Genomic DNA, 17,741 nt, shown 5'->3' on the forward strand with positions numbered 1-17,741 from the left:
GAATGATCTGGTCTCTCCCTCTTCCCCAGATAACATTATCTCTGTGTTCCATTCTACGTGCACTGAAATCTTAGACTCTATTGCCCCTGTTCAGACTAAATCTATTAAACCTAAGGTGGACCCCTGGCTGAATGACACCACTAGGGCCCTTAGGCAACACTGCAGACAAGCTGAACGAAGGTGGAAGAAGGACAATTTGCATGTATCTCTGGGTTTATTAAGGAACAGTCTAGCCACATACCAGAAGGCTGTGAAGGTGGCAAAGATGCAGCATCTCTCTTCTGTCATAGCTAGCAGTTGCCATGAACCTAGAGTGTTATTTAATGTGATAAACTTTGTTGTGAATCCATGCACCTCTGCTCCGACAGATGTTTCAATCACTACATGTGAAAAATTTCTCTGTTATTTTATCGACAAAGTAGCATCCGTCAGGCAAAACGCCAGTGCTAATTTGAATGTGTTTTTACCTGCTGCTCCTGTGCACTCTGCTGTGTTTGAGGAATTGCAGCCAGTTTCTCTGACATTGCTAACTGAGGTAGTGCAACACATGAAACCTACCAACTGTCCTTAAGACATTGTTCCTGCCAGGATAGTGAAGGAGGTTTTTAATAGCACCATTGGGTCAAGTCTTCTTACTTTTTTTAATTCCTGTCTTAGTTTAGGTTCTGTCCCAGCTGCCTTTAAACATGCTGTGGTCAGGCCCCTATTAAGAAGCCTCAGCTTGACCCCACAGTATTGTCCAATTTTAGACCAGTCCCTCATCTGCCTTTTCTGTCAAAGGTTTTGGAAAAATTTGTTTTTGTACAGTTACAAGCCTTTTTGCAACAGAACTCTGTGTTTGAAAAATTTCAATCTGGTTTCAGATCACGTCATAGCACTGAGTCTGCACTGCTTAGAGTGCACAATGATATTGCATTGTCTGTAGATGCCATGAATCCAGCTGTTTTAGTGCTTTTGGACCTTCACAGCGGCATTTGATTCAGTAGATACAGTCCTCCTCTCTTGCCTTGATCAGTGTGTAGGCATCTGAGGCTCGGCACTTACATGGTTTAGATCCTACTTGGCAAATAGGAGCTTCTCTGTCATGATTGGTGACTTCTCCTCGTCAACTTCACCTCTCTCCTGTGGGGTACCCCAGGGTTCTATTCTTGGCCCCATCCTGTTTTCCTTATATATGTTGCCTTTAGGGGCTATTATAGGAAAACACAACCTGTCTTTTCATTGGTATGCAGATGATTTGCAAATTTATTTGCCTATGAAACCGAATGACAGTGTCGCACTAGACTCCCTGCTTAGCTGTATTAATGCTATTAAGTTGTGGCTTTCACAAAACTTTCTTTATTTGAACGAAGCTAAAACGGAGTGTATCATCTTTAGTACTTAAGGTATGCCAAACGGTCCAGCTTTGAGTTTGGGAGCCCTGGCCCAAAAATCTGGGGGTTACTTTTGATTGCAACATGAAATTTGATAAGCAAATCAGCAATGTTGTTAAAATGAGCTTTTTCCAGCTTTGTCTCCTGGCTAAAGTTAAGCCCTTCCTTCACAGATATGATCTAGAAAAGGCAATTCATGCTTTTATTAGTTCAAGGTTGGATTACTGTAATGCTTTTTATGTTGGTTTGACTCAAACCTCCATCTCACGAATTCAACTTGTACAAAATGCTGCTGCTCGCTTTTTGACAAATACATCTAGACGTGCACACATCACTCCTGTTCTCTACACCCTACATTGGCTCCCTGTGCGCTTTAGAATCGACTTTAAGATTTTATTGTTTGTTTTCAAGGCCTTAAACGGCCTGGCCCCGGAGTATTTGTCCGAGATTTTAACCCTGCGTGAGCACAACCGGTCCTTGCGGTCGTCAAATCAGCTGGTTTTAGAAGTCCCATGGTCTAGGTATAAACAGTGGGGTGATCAGGCTTTTGCAGTTGCTGCCCCGAGACTCTGGAAGAAGTTACCCCCTGATATTCGGACGACTACAGATGTAGCGCTTTTTAGGTCTAAACTCATCTGTTTAGAATGGCTTTTAATACGTAGTAGTGGTGGTGTGACAATTTCCCTCTCCTATTTCTATGTAACCTTTTCTGATTTTACTGTTTCTATGTTTCATTTTTTCTATTGTATGATATGTTATATGATGTGTGTTTTAGTCTTGGTTTCTGATGTGAAGCACTTTGCTGCTGGTTACTGTAAAGTGCTATATAAATAAATGTTGATTGATTGATTGAATAATAAATACATATGTATAATATTGGGGAGGGGCAGTCTTAGGAAGTGTCCTCATTTAGGATCCCAGTGGCCTGAGGGTAGAAGCCCCTTCTGAGCCTCTAAGTGCTGACCTAGTGTATCCAGTACCTTCTTCCCAACCTCAACAGGGAGAAAAGGCTGTTACCCAGGTGGTTTGGATCTTTATTGATAGCCTTTTTCTTGCAGAGCCTGGTGTAAGTATCCTTTAGGCAGGGTAGGGCACCATCTTTTGTATGTTCAGCCGAATAAACCACTCTCTGCAGGGCCTTGCTGTTCTGTTGGGTTCTTCTCCGTGCCAGGCAGTGATGTTCCCCGTCAGGATTCTCTTAATGATGCAGGAGTGGAAATTCCTCAGTATTTGAGGGGATACCTGGAATTGTCATCAATTGAAATCTGACTCATCAGTCCTAATTTGTTGGGCGGCAGTGTGTGTGTTTATGGCATAACAGATGGTTTTGGTAATCCATGGTATTACCAAAACCTAATCCTGTAGTTTTGGGAACAGTTGCTTCTATTGTTTTACAAATTAAATCTACCACAGACTCAGTGAATCCATTGATGTTATCTGTGACGTCAAGGGTAGTGTCCTGGAATGTGCTCCAGACTGCTTCATGTAGTGCAGACTGTAGGGTGGCCTCTGAATGACTTGACAATTTCTTGACCTCATGCGTTACTGTGGTGGAATGTAGACTGCTGTGATAATGACCAGATCAATTCCAGATCAGGTGAGCAGGAACGGGATAGTATTGTAATATTTCTGCTATCACACCCGTCCATTTTTACCATAAAGCACACTACTCCTCCTTTTTTCTTCCCAAAGTCTACTGTTCTATCTAGTATCTAGAAAAAGAGTCACCTGGTTGAATCGGGCTGTCTGGTATTCCAGTGAAACAAAGGACATTACAGTTCCTGATATCCTGTTAAAAACTGATACTGGCACGGGGATCATCCAGTCTATTATCCATAGCCTGAACATTGCCTCGCAAGATGCTTGGCAGAGAACATTCGTATGGTCAGGATCTCAGCTGGTGTTTAATCCCTCCACAGTTGCTTGTTCCGCTGCAGAGATGGACACAGAGATGGTCTTGCTTATCCATGTAGTGGGGCTTGTTGCTGAAGTTTATCTTTCCTACTTAGTCCACTTCTTTCTCAATTACATCTTTAATTTTACATTTCAAAGTCTCTATCGGCCAGTTAGCAGAATCAGCAGGAGGAAAGAGGAGACAGTGGTGAGTTGATTTTCCTATCCTCATTAGCATCTTATGGTTGTAAATTATCATCTTGTCCAAAAAATAAGAGCACATCCCATGTGGTTGAAATTATTTTACACACACTATACTGCCTCCCTGGTAGAGGATTGGCCTTCCCCGTTTGGCGTGGGGACATTACATGAAGGATGTATGTCAATAGGCCTAGGGATGATGGGAAGTGGGGGTGTGGCGGGTAATAATGTTGGCTATGACAGGAAATTAAAGAGCAGAAGCCATATTGCTCTAAGTGGCTAAATGAAGGGTAGAGTAAGGTGAAAGGATATTCGTGCATGGTGATTTTGTTAAGTCTGCGAACGGAGTGTTGATGGAGGCTAAGTGAGGTGAAACAATGTTGTTTTATTATCGCTGTTGTGGAAAGGAATGCCTTTCCCTTTGAGAAATCGTTGGAAGCGAGCAACTGTCCAGTCTCTGATGTCGGACTCCATTTGTGGAAGTTGAAAAGGCTGCTGTATCAAGGCTTGAGGATACCCAGTTTCAAAGAGATCTTTGTACAAATCGTCGTCTGAATAAGGCGGGTTGATTTGCAATTTAGGATTCATAGTGAGTTGACTTTTGAATTTCAGTGTTTATCTTTGAAGTGATGCTATCATGCGTTTTAGGTGATAAGCACGGTCTGACTGTCTAGGAGAAATCTGAGACAAACAAGGCAGGATGGGTTGACCAGGTATACTGTAAGTAGGCTTGACATGTGAATGTGATTAGAGGTGTGGTTGAGGCGTGGGCCTGCTCCCGAACCTATTAACTAATTTACTTAAATGTGTTGTGAATGTGTTTGTGTGTCCCTACTGTAGCCCATACAGGGGTTGAATCTTCTTAACTTTGTATGTCTAATACATTATCAGGATGACATGGTATGTCCCATGTTAAAGGCATCTCCATATGCAGCTGGCAAATGCACCCTTATTTTTTCAAAATTTGGAAGACACAACTAGCATTATGTACAACAAACATTACAACGTTCACAAACATGTATTTTAAAACAGTATTTTGTAAACGAACAGCCCCACAAACATTGGATAAATTACAGAAAATGTAAACTAATGTTTACAAGCAACAAAAATAAAATATTGGTAGTCTACAATGTAAAGAGTCCATTACAGGAGAATTCCGGTCGATTCCAACACGTAGCTCTGTTGTTTTTAAATTTGGAGTGCTGTCAGTAGCGAGAAAAATGTTGAGCGTTACTGCACAGCCTCCAACTGAGAGAGACGACATAAATGTGCCGTGAGCAACATGTCTGAAAGTTGCAAGTCTTCTGGTAGCTGTACCAAGAGAAATCTCAATCATTCCGAATCTTGCAGAGACGGAGAGTGTAGGTATATGTAAGGAGATAACATAGGCATGGGCTAATTATTGCTAACTAAAATGCTAGTTTACATTAGTAATTACACTTAAACAGCTAATGTGAGACGAAACTGCCTGCGCGCTCTTCCTGTACTGTACGGTAATTTCTCTACTGTGCAACAGTAAGTCGCGTGGTTATGACACAATCGTTAGCCTATTTTTACAAAAGGTCTGCTACGGAGCCATAACGTGAGGTACAAGGTAATGGAGCCTTTTATACATTGTTGTGTTTCTTTAGAAATAAACAATGGACAAATAGTCTTTAAATGCTTCAGATGTAAAGTTATTCGCTGTCAAAGTGGCGCCAAAATGAATGGCAGTCAATGGAATGCTAACGGGAGGTGATGGCTTGGTAGCATCAAAATGGCGCCATAGGAGGTTCGCATTGTGAGGAGAAGCTTACCCCCTTGGTCTCAACACCGGAACTAAACAGAGCTGAATTAGCAGAACTTTCATGCATTTCTTTCACATCTACTGCAGTCAGATTCACTGTGTTCACTCGGAAGGAATCACTTCACAAGGGTAGGCAATTTTGATGATATTTTGAACATGTTAAGAGGCTAAAAACAAGTTTAAAACTTGCCCTGTTAACGCCAGCAGGAGGATAACACGGTGTAGGCAGCACCGATTGTTTTCGTTTTTCCTGCTACAGACAGCACTCCAAATTTACAAACAACAGAGCTACGTGTTGAAATCGACCAGAATTCTCCTTTAAATGTAAGTGTGTAATCTTAACTTGTTCATTCCAGGAAGGGCAGATGGAAATTAATGTGAGCCTTTAATCTGGCAAGTTTACACCATATTACAGTGATATTGATTAATTCTGCTATGCTGTTGTTGCTAGAATGGCAAATTAACGTTAGTGAGAAACCAGCAGTTAACTTAAGCTAAACTTAGTTAACTTTAGCTAGTTGTTAGCAAGCTATCTACTTTACCCAGGCCAAGCTGGGTTTGTAATGCCTCAGCATGAGGCTGTAGAGAAACACAAAATCACTGAATGAGGCCAATCACTAAATGAGGAAGTGACTTCCTAACTGAAGACCTGCCTTGATGAGAGGACTGACAGATATCATTTCTATTTGCATTTTGACACCAAAAGAGGTGGTGACATGTAGATGTAAATGCAATGACTGGGGGCGCTCCCCTATTGTATTTGAATATCAGTTTTTGAAAATGAAATGTCAAATGGAGTTTTAATTTTAATTTTCAAATTGTTTTTTTTGACCAAATATATTGACCAAAATAATTCTAGCATGAATGTAAAATTAATAATTTTTCACACACAATCACACATTTTCAGTATGAGTTTATGCAACCAAAGTGAATCAAATGCTATGCTCATGGTAAAATGCATATGGTGAAGATTGTGGGTCACAGTTATTACTGTTCAGTTCAAACCCACATAGATACCAACCTGTCTGTCATTTCAATAATCCAAATTTTGGAACCATAGTGATGATGTACGTATTGTCCTTTCTGCTAAAATAAAAAACATGGATTTCCATTTATGCTGGCATCACATCCTATGAATAAACTACACTCACCAGTAGGTACTAGCTACTTTTTGCCTTTTTTTCCCAAGAAATGCATACTGACAAAGTTGTACTTTTTACTAATTGTACATTTTAGGGTCCATTGATTGTGACAGCTTTTACAAATGGATACCATTGAAAGCTAGCAGGTGACTGGTTGCCATCTCATTTGAGGTATTATATACTATTTCTATATCACAACCCTATCTGCCCATACAAACATGTATTGTACTTGTATGCCTTTTACTCAACTTATTTCCCCAACCCATCCTCATTTCCAACTTGTCAAATACTAATGCTTGGTCAGTGGTAGTGATGGTCAAATTGAAGCTTTGCTTCATTTGACTTTATTGTCTTTATTTTCTGAGCTCACTATATGGTGCTCTCTGTTCAAAGAAAAAGGTTAAAGGAATGGGCAATTCAGTGTGTTTTCAACCCTTTGTTGATACCGACATGATGTCGATACCAACGCAAAAATCACCCTAGCGTCTGTATGGAACACAGTGAGCGTAACAGAAGCTTGACCGTGGTGCTATAAGAAGGCGTAGTATTAAGAGTGACAGTCCTGTTCAGTCAGTTAAACATTTGTCCCAACCCTGAGCGTCAAATAGTGACGCCAAGAGTCCTGACCAAGCGTCGCTTTTTGATGTGCTGGGAGTGAGAATGTGTTGATTTCCCCTTTCATTTCTGCTCCTATCCAGTGCTCGAATTACGTGGGAGCCAGAGGGAACCGAGCTCCCATAGAGTGAGGACTGGCTCCCATGAAAGCAACAAAGTCAAAAATCTGAGGGGGTCTCTCATATCTGAAGGTGTCTGCCATATGTGGCATTATAATTTAATCTTAAACAACGCTCATTATCCATCCCTGTGCGGTCTCTTACCATTAAAGACATTAAATTAAAATATAAAATATAGACTACTACGGGACGTAGACCTGAGCCTACCCTACGCTCATGAACGCAGCATGACTGCACTTCACCACCACACCAGTAGGCTGTGTGAGCAAACCGCATAGGCTACGATCGATTTGACAGCACTCGCAAGTCCGAAGAAGTCACCTTGCAGCTTAATGTGCTTTTGAGGTAAATATCACCAATACATCTTAAATAAATAAATCTGTAGCTATCCTCTGCCATTCAGAGCTCCGGAAAAGTTCCCAGATATTTTGAAACACCTGTCAGCAATACAATGCAATCTCTGATGGCAGAATATTCAGTGAATAGGCTACACGACAACCTCTCAGTGCAAATTCCAAAATTGTTCGTCTATTTATTTCCACGGTTCAACACACGAGACGACTGAACACCCAGGTGTTGTTATCACGACGTGTACATTATAAGACTAGAACATAGTTTGGCTGTGCAATGACTTTATTCATTTCTGCCAGTTAGTGCATTTTCCCTGTGTATACGTTAAAGACTACGTGCATTATTGTGTTTGACACTGAGGATATCTGAGACGGTGGTCTGGTTCAAATGAGTTACGTTTTATTTCATTGTGAAATTAAGAATAAGAGACTAAATCGTTAAGTCTATTTTCTTTGTATTGCAAAAATTGAAATGAAATATGGACTATTACAATCAATAATATGTTGAAATTAATTAAAAGGAATCCATTTCTGTAAAAAAAAAAAAAACGTGTACCACAAAAAACCACGCACACAACACAGACCATATGCATGTGTCAAGTTATAGCCTAGGCCTACCGTGCGCATATACTGCTCAAAAGCGCCACTCGCGCCTAGGCTATTTAATTGTATAGCCTTGTTAGGCTATGTGCAGGGTGTGCCAACTTTTTTTTTATGAGATAGAGAGACCCCCTTAAAGACAAAAAGATAATTTGAGCGCTGGCTCCTATCCTATTTACAGTGAACACTGTTCCTAAATAAGATGACACAGCTTTTCACAGGGTTTGTGCCAGCAGAGCTGCATAGTATATTTACAAAAAAGGCAAGCCCTTTGAAAAGTTCTATGAAAAGAAAGTTACTTTTATACTATACTTGGATTCTCTCTGAGGCATCCTTTCATTGTAACTGCAGTATTTACCAGGGTTTAATTCATGTATGCAAGACTTTTTTTCTTCAAACTCTGCTTTACTTCACCCACTGTTGCTTTCTCTGACATTTGCCCAGTTAGTTTGGAATTCTACAAGGAAGTGTGGGGGATAGTGTTATTCTTCCATGAGGCTCCTTTTCTTTCTTTATACATTTAGTCTGAAATTTCTTTTGTTTTTTACCTGAGGCTCATATATAAAATAATGCATATTATGTCACTAAGACTTTATGTGGTCCACAATGCTGGACTTTGTGTGGTCCTCAAACCCATAGTGTTATTTTATAGGTTATGCAACATGCATACATGTTATGATGAGCACAGAGCTACATTTTTACATTTCAATTTGAACTTCTTTTGATAAAGACATGCAATTGTGAAACAGATGAAAACAGACTTGATTTGATATTTGTGTTGAATAAGGGTTTCTTGATATTTATACACCAAGGAAAATGCTCATGGTAGCCTTCAAGCTTTAACTTCATTTCTGAGTGGGTCGATGAGATTGCTGAGGTGGTATAGTCGGGCCTGTCACTAAAACATTGGCCAGATCACAAGTCAGGCATGGGTCAAAATGCAGGTGTTTGGAAATTCTGACTGATTTTAAATTGGTTTCATCACTTTAAATTAGTTTTCACACATAGCGAGAAATGATCTATTCTCAAAGCTTAAGCACATACTACGAGATTATAAAATAACATTACAGATATCAATAAGGCTATCTGTCACACATATTCTCACATACTCTTACACACAAGACCCTATCTCTTTTGAACTGTATGTTGAAGATGTGTTGGACAGCATTTCCACTGGCCTTTTTACCTACAGCTGCTCTTTAAACCTATTTGGTAAACCAGCCTTGTGGTTGCCAATTTCTAAAAGGTTCTCTTTCATTTCCTATTTTCTGTAGATTTTTCTTATTTCAAATGTGTCTCGGAGCACAGTGGACCCAAAAGCACGACTCAGAGCAGAGGGTAAAAGGTAATGGAGCTTTATTGTACAGAGTACAATCACAGGTGAAGGTAACAAAATCGGCAGGCAAAAGACGTGGTCAAAATACAGGCTAGAGATCTACAAAAACACTGGGAAGGTAACACGAGGTATAACGCTGGAGAGTGAGACACACAAGGTACTACAACAATCTGGCAAATGACAAAGGACACAAGGTGAGTATATATATATATATATATATGCACTGGGACAGGGGAAGACGATTACACACAGGTGACACACATTAGGGAAGGGAGGGTAATCACACAGGCAGAAGGCAGCCAAAGACGGGAAGACAAGTGACCTGAATACAAAATAAAACAAGAAGTCAGGGAAACAACATGAACTAAGAGCGGGAACTGGATGTGACAGTACCCCTCCCTCTAAGGCCGACACCGGATGGCCCAGGCTCCTCCTGATGCTGCTGCTGGTAGTCCAGGGACTACCAGCAGCAGGCTGAAATTGTGGGGTGGACTCTCATGGACCTGGGGAGTTGCAACCTCACAGCCACAGGGTTAATCATTAACCATTCATAGCCAACCACACACTCTGTCCGGTAGCGTCTGACCAAGGCTACCACAAAGGGGACCCCCACCTCCCTCTCAAGGGGAGGAAACAGCGGAGGTTGATAACCGTAGGCACACTGGAAGGGGGACAGGCCGGTGGATAAACAGAGCAGGGTGCTGTGGGCATACTCCACTAACAACAGTTGCTTAGACCAGGAAGCCGGGTTCCTGGAGACCAGGCAGCGAAGACCCGTCTCCATGTCCTGGTTGAGTCTCTCTGTCTGTCTCTCTGTCCATTAGACTGTGGGTGGTACCGAGAAGACAAACTGACGGTGGCCCCAATCAAAGCACAGAAAGCCTTCCAAAACTGTGAGACGAACTGGGGGCCTCGGCCCAACACTATGTCCGTAGGCAATCCATGAAGCCTGAAAACATGGGACAATAACCTCTGCTGTTTCCTTGGCAGAGGGTAACTTCGGCAGATGATTAAAATGTACCATCTTGGAGAATCTGTCTACCACTGTAAGAACAGCAGTTTTACCTTCAGAGGGAGGTAGTCCAGTGACAAAGTCTAGGGAAATGTTTGACCTTGGGGACAGGCATGGATTGCAAGAGACCAACAGATGCTTGACGGGAGGTCTTATTCTGGGCACATACCGGACAAGAAGCTACATACTCCCCTATCACATGTTCCATGGACGGCCACCAGAATCTCTGTTGCACCACGAATATGGTCCTCTTGATTCCGGGGTGGCAGGAGAGAGGGGAAGTGTGCGCCCAGTGAATGACCTGGGAACGGAGCTCAGAAGGAACAAACAGCCAATTCGGGGGACACCCAACCGGGACAGTTAGACCATTTGCACCTGCTTTACCCTTTCCTCAACCTCCCACGTAACTGCCCCTACTACACAGCACTCAGGCAGATTCTTGTAGTCCGTCCAAACCAGAAACAGCTCCTCCACCCCCTTCAACCAGTGATGCCACTCCTCCAGAGCCACCTTGACCACCAGCCTACATCATTTCCTCTCGGCATCAGACAGCTTGCCTCCCATCCTGTGAAGCACGCTGAGACAAGATGGCCCCGACTCCAGAATCGGAGGCGTCCACCTCTACCACAAACTGACAATGCGACAACTTCTCTTCAGACGGACGAAGGCCTGTTCCGCTGATGAGAACCACTGGAATGGCACTTTAATAGAGGTCAGATCATGAAGTGGAGCAGCCACAATACTGAAATGGCTTATACATTTTCGATAGAAATTGGCAAACCTGAAGAACCGCTGGACATGTTTGCAGTTGATTGGCATTCAGCAACCACCCTCACCTTCTCAGGGTACATCCGGAACTCCCCCTCAGCCACCAGATAGCCCAGGAACGAGACCGTAGAGACGTAAAACTCACATTTCTCTGCCTTCATAGAGTTAGTGGTCCATCAGGCGTTGAACCACCAGCCGCACATGCTGGACGTGTGTCTGCAGATCTGGGGAGAAGATCAGAATATCGTCCAGCTAGACAAACACAAAAATGTTCAACATGTCCCTGAGAATGTCATTGACCAACGCCTGGAAAACTGCAGGGGCGTTGGTGAGTCCAAATGGCATATCCAGGTACTTGTAACGACCAGTGGGGGTGTTAAAAGCAGTCTTCCATTCATCCCCACTTCTAATCCTCACTAAATGGTAAGCTTTATGGAGATCCAATTTAGTGAAGATCTTAGCTCCCTGAAGGAGCTCAAATGCAGTGGAAATCAGAGGCAAACGACAGTTACGTTGTTTAGCCCCCTACGATCAATACAAGGATGCAGGGACTAGTCCTTCCTGCCGACGAAAAAGAATCCGGCCCCAGCCGGAGAGGAGGAAGGGCAAATGATTCCCGCTGCCATTGATAACCCCACATACTCCTTCATAGCTGCCATCTCAGGAGGAGACAGGGAAAACAGGGGAGGTACCTTGGATGGGGAGGTACCTGGTAGAATGTCTATGGCGCAGTCATAAGGTCTGTGGGGAGGCAAAGAGGTGGCCTTGGCCTTGTTAAATACTTCCTTTAAATCCAGATAACACTCCGGTATGTCAGAGAAGTCAGGAAAATCAGAAGTCGGGCTATCCCGGGGATCTTTAGAGACTGAAACGCTTATCCCACTCTCCTCTGTGTGAGGAGAAAAACAAGTCCACTCACAGTTCTTCCCCCAGTGCACAACCTTGCCCAAGGACCAGTAAAGTAGAACTGAGAAAGTAGTCTCAGGTCCGCGAAGATCTGGCGTCGGAGCTTGAGTACCCTGAAACACCATGGACAGCACTGAAACCCTTGGCTGGCTGACAGGAGAACTGCTCCACTGTAGTCTCTCCCTCTCTCTCTCCAGCAGCTGTTTGTCGATCTTAATGACGAGTGCCACCAGCGCATCCAGATCAGCAGGTAAGTCTAATGGACCCAAATGGTCCTTCATGGGGCCAGCGTGCGAAACTCAATGGCATAATCCGAAACCCGTCTCTTCCCTTGCCATAACCCAACCAGGGCACGGGCAGCCTCCCTACCGGGAATAACATGTTGAAAAATTTGCGTGAAGGTTTGGGTGAAAGACAGATGAGAGTCACATATGGCAGACCTACGGCTCCACTCAGCAGCTGCCCACAACTCAGCGCGTCCAGTGAGATGGGAGATGATATATGCTACTTTCGCTCGGTCAGTAGGATAAGCAGCAGCTGGCAGTTCAAAATGTATCTCACATTGTGTCAGGAAGGATCTGCAGTCCCCAGACTCCCCCGAAAACCTCTCCAGTTGAGCAAAGTGGGGAAACGGTGAGAAACCATCTCCAGATGATGCAGAGGTTACGACAGCTGCGGGACTGATCTCAGAAACGGAGACAGCAGGTGGATCCCTCACAGTTAATCGCTGAACTTGGGCAACAAGCTGGCTGATCTGTTCACCAACTCCGGCTACCTGGTTCTCCTGGCGATTAGCCATAGCCATGATTTCGTTTCACAAAATGGCAAGCTGTTCCTCCTGCTGATGTAGTCGCGGACCCTGGGCACGCAGTGCTGCTCTCACTACCTCGGAGTCTGCTGAGTCCATACTGGCCAGACTGTACTGTCATGGAGCACAGTGGACCCAAAAGCACGACTCAGAGCAGAGGGTAAAAGGTAATGGAGTTGGTGAGCTTTATTGTACAGAGTACAATCACAGGTGAAGGTAACAAGTGGTCAAAATATGGGCTAGAGATCTACTGGGAAGGTAGCACGAGGGATAACACTGGAGAGTGAGACACACAAGGTACTACAACAATCTGGCAAATGACAAAGGACACAAGGTGAGTATATATGCACTGGGACAGGGGAAGACGATTACACACAGACAATTACACACATTAGGGAAGGGAGGGTAATCACACAGACAAAGACGGGAAGACAAGTGACCTGAAACAGAGACAGACAGTGAGTTAACAAAATAAAACAGGAAGTCAGGGAAACAACATGAACTAAGAGCGGGAACTGGATGTGACAAAATGGCAATTAAAGGGGTTGGTCAATACTTCTGTATTCGCCAGCTGCTTCTTTTCCCCTGCCTGAGAGGGGCATTTCTGAAAGGGTGTGGCATTCAAGTTCTATCCCACAAGTTTTGCCCGTCACTGTTGTAGGTAGAGTACTACAACCAAACAAAACATCACTGACAACACAGAATATGCCCCCGGCCCTTATAATAACCCCACTGAGTTGGCGTAGTGTTGGCATACCCACAAAGGGCTCCAGCAAAAAAAGCCAAAAACAAACAAAAAGCAGGATCTTTCAGAGTATTAATGTATAACAGCCTCAACTTTTCTGATTTCAGGCTTTTACCGTAAGGTGACGCACGGGACAGCAGCTCTAACAGTTTGGGCACCGAAATAACTGGATGGAAACTTTTAATGGACAAATAGAAAAAAGTTTGTGGTTTGGGTTAAAACACCGGTCCCCTTAAATAGTACTTCTGGGACACAAACACTACTCCCCCAGGGAAGAATCCTATGTTCCGGGACCCATCACCTCGACCTCCTCCCAAAGCTGATCTCCATGTTCTTAAACTAGATGCTCCTGTCATAATTACTGCTGATAGAAAAAAATATGTGGAATACCTACGAATTACAGTGCATTAGTTTGTGTAGCTATACATATACAGTAAATGTATGAATAGTACATAAGAACTAAAAAGAATCAAGTGTAATTACATAATTTCATGTCTTTATCAAATTTTGCAAAATGTCAAAAAACATTAAAAGCAATACATGAATGAGATCCACCCTTCATATTATTCAACCAAAGTATTGTACTCTGGTAGTGTTCAATGTTCCTATATAAATGCAGAATAATGGTAGAACCTCTTTTGTCTGTAGTATGTGTTGCTCATTAAGCCATAATATCAACACTGGAACACTGTCTGGCAGTCACAGCAAGAAGGTCTTTGTATTGTGGATACCAGTGCATCATACCAAAGCTTGCTGTTTTTGCCTCCAGGCATGCATCAGCTGCTAATGGAATCATACATGTGCAACTCCTTAGCTTCGTGCTACTCTCAATGTCCTCTTTACTTTCAAGCATGAAAGCAAGTTCATTTTTTAATTATTGATAAGACTCCAACCATAAATCCAGATTCCATTATTGCAAATACAATTGTGGTAACAATGACTTATGGTTGAAGTGGACATTGAAAGGAACTGATACATTCACTGGCAGAAGAGATCATGGCATGGAAAAGTTTGCCAGCTGAGCACAAGCTGTTGTTTTAAATTCCACACCCCTAAAAGGACATAACAGGGTATCTGTGGGTCTGTAAAAAAAGTTTCAACATGTACTTAAATTTAAATATAAAAGCACAGGTGTTATCAGCTTTTTTACATTAAATTATGTTTTGGCATATTTACAAACTAAAGCAAATCATGTAAACACAAAAATAAATATTTTTCTTGTGGTGGTTCAGTCTGTGTCTTTGGTCTAGGATAAGATGTCTTAAAATGTGGAGTACGGCTTTGAGAGTGCACTTTCCCAAGTTAAAACAGAGTTAAACTTGGAGTAAATTTTGCCTCTGTTTTTGTCTACTTACATCTTTCCATTGACTTTGTGTTCATTCTGAACACCATTATAGTCTTTTTGTTATGTTACAGAAGATTACTCTCAGTATTTTGCACAGACCACTTTGCCATCAAACAGAATGACATAATGGTTTTGGGATTTATTCTTCATTTTAATTTGAAGAGATGATGATGTCTGTATGTAACTGGCAAATGTGTTTAAATGAACAAATGTAAGATCAAGGTCTGGTTGTGAGACTGAGTAGAATTATTTTGCACAGACAAATTTGATATTTGGTCTTAAAGTAAGCTCAGTGTGGCTCTCTGAAACCTACAGATACCTTGGGATGCTCTGTGTAAAGTATGCCATGCTACAAAGAGACCCAGTGAATGTTCTGTAGAATACAGAACATTCAACACAGAATATTACAGAATATAATACAGAATATTTCCGGAGGAAAGTCTAAACTGCTTCTGTGTCCAGGTGATGCCATCCAGCACTAACCACTACAGCATCCACGCAGTGAGCCAGAGAGGAGGTGGCACCAGATGAAGAACTGAAAACAAAAAGTCAAAAATCATCACAGAAAAAAGATGACAGTCCAGTGGCAATAAGCCTGACCTGCTATGGAGATCCTTTTGACTGTATCCGGTATCCTTGTGTTAACATTTGACTTTTTTTTTTTTTTTTTTCTTGATTTAAATTGATTTGTTCAATTGTGATTTTTTTTTGTCTTAGACTTAAAATCAATAACGAAAATTTATTTTTAAAGTTTGTTTCTTTTGATCTACACATTAAAAAAATACTGGTTACTTATTTTTTACTTTAAGTGATTGAAAGATTGTCAGTTTGCACATACAAAGACATCTGATGTAAACCATCTTGGCTCAGTGGAGACAGTAATGGTTCACTTATCAAAAAACAAGACAAACCAATAACCACATTGCTAGAGCTTTGGCACTAGCAATGTGGTCACTTAATGTACCTAATTTTGGCAATAAGAGGACTACAACATGTTCACAGTCCTGTTTTATAAATGTTTTGTTGTCTGGAGAAGAAAAAGAAAAAGGAATAGAAAAATGTAATTCTGTCAGATTTAAAAACTAGTGTATAACTGTAATTGTGTTTCAGTGGTTATAATGGTTTAGAGAGGGACATATCTATTTTTTGTGATGGTTGATTATGTGAAAAGGCCACATTATGCTGGATGGGAGGACATCAACTGTCTCTGCAGAGTCTCAACGCCGCCGCACAACGCCGCCGCACAACGCCGGAGGAAAAAAAAAAAACATGGGAGATTCTGCTATGCTGGTTATCTCCGTTCATGCTCTTTGCTTTCCAACTGTGGCTAATTTGATACCAGCATATTTTGTCTACATGATGAGCTGTAGTGTGCACAATTAGAAAAAGTCGACACAAGATTGTTGTTGTTGTTGTTGTTGTTGTTGTTGTTGTCGTCATCACACAAACATCTGGATCAGCACTCTGTGACACATTCGTCTGTGTCACTGCAACTCTGGAGCTCTGGAGCATGAAAAGAAATCAATCCAAAGCACACCTGATAGTTTTGGGAATACTAGGCGAATAAGTTGTGTCCTCATATTTCACAAAGATTATGTTTTTTTTAATATTCAGATATACTGTACTGTAATTGTCTATACATGCCTGGTGTCACACAAAAGGCAATATTTCAAGTTTCATTTTTTGCAGCTTGTGTTTTCTTACGAGGAGAAAGAAGTGCAGCAGATGAGTGTTGCTTATTACCTCAGTCCTGTATATTTTTTAACGATGGCCAGAGAACTTATTTAAAAATATGACTGGCTAACAAAGTGAAGGTGTTGCACTGATTTTAGAGGTACGGTTGAGAGCAGATTTCATTTGCACATTAGTTGGCTCTTTGAAGTGGTCTTTTATTTATAACTTGATTTTGGTCAGCCTAACTTGAAAATGTCAGGACGTCTATATACTGTTTTAAATGTTGCCAGCTTGCATATGGTTGATTCAACATTACTGAATACAAAGACGTTTTCATAAATCCATTGCAAAAAAATGTAAAGGAAAATAGGAATGTTCCCTATAATTTCATGTAAATAGGAATTTGCTATAACTAAAGAATCCATTTTTCTTTAAGGTTTGAAATGGTTTATGAATTGATCAATGTACGCTGTTTTCTTCCCCTCTGTGCTAATACAAATATTTTACAAATTACTTTTACAAACCATGCTGAAGCTGAATGCTGGATTGTTTCTAAAATGGGGACTTCAAATACTAATCAAATGATCAAAAAAATTTAAATAAAAAAACAACAAATGTTAATTAAAATGAGAAACATGTATGTTCCCTTGTATAATTTACATTTCTAAGAAAGATTTGTATCAATATTTTTGTTAGAATTATATGAACAATATCTATCTAACTAACAACAATAATAATATGATGTACTGTATATCCATCCAGTTCTTTGTCCATTTCCTGTCATCCTCTACAATATCTTTCAGTTGATTATTTATGTATTTCAGTAATGTATTCAAAAGAAATCCAATGACCTGATATAGGAGTGCTGTCTTTGATCCCAGTGTAGTGGTCTATACACAGATGTGTTAACCTTTAAAACTGTCACTCCCTCTGTCTCTCCTCTCACTCTTTCTCCTATAATAGTGATAGATATTCTGTAGTCGCAATGGATACTATTAGCATGTACTCATTAGATGATGTAGGACCAGTAAGGATATAACTTTCACATTTTTCCTTCTAGGAAAAAAA

The 17,741-nt window shown here is 41.4% G+C and overlaps 1 protein-coding gene across 1 annotated transcript in view; it reads left to right on the forward strand.

Moving 5' to 3' along the window:
• The window catches only part of LOC144513768 (RNA-binding protein Musashi homolog 2-like), a 375,361-nt gene extending 358,018 nt beyond the window's left edge, over positions 1-17,343 (forward strand). The window contains exon 16 of the mRNA XM_078244953.1: positions 15,462-17,343. Coding sequence (XP_078101079.1) covers positions 15,462-15,530 — 69 coding nt within the window. The 3' untranslated portion in view covers positions 15,531-17,343. The remainder of the gene's footprint in view (positions 1-15,461) is intronic.
• Positions 17,344-17,741: the final 398 nt, after the last annotated feature.

The sequence above is a fragment of the Sander vitreus genome, chromosome 3, assembly GCF_031162955.1.
Source record: "Sander vitreus isolate 19-12246 chromosome 3, sanVit1, whole genome shotgun sequence".
Taxonomy (NCBI): Eukaryota; Metazoa; Chordata; class Actinopteri; order Perciformes; family Percidae; genus Sander; species Sander vitreus.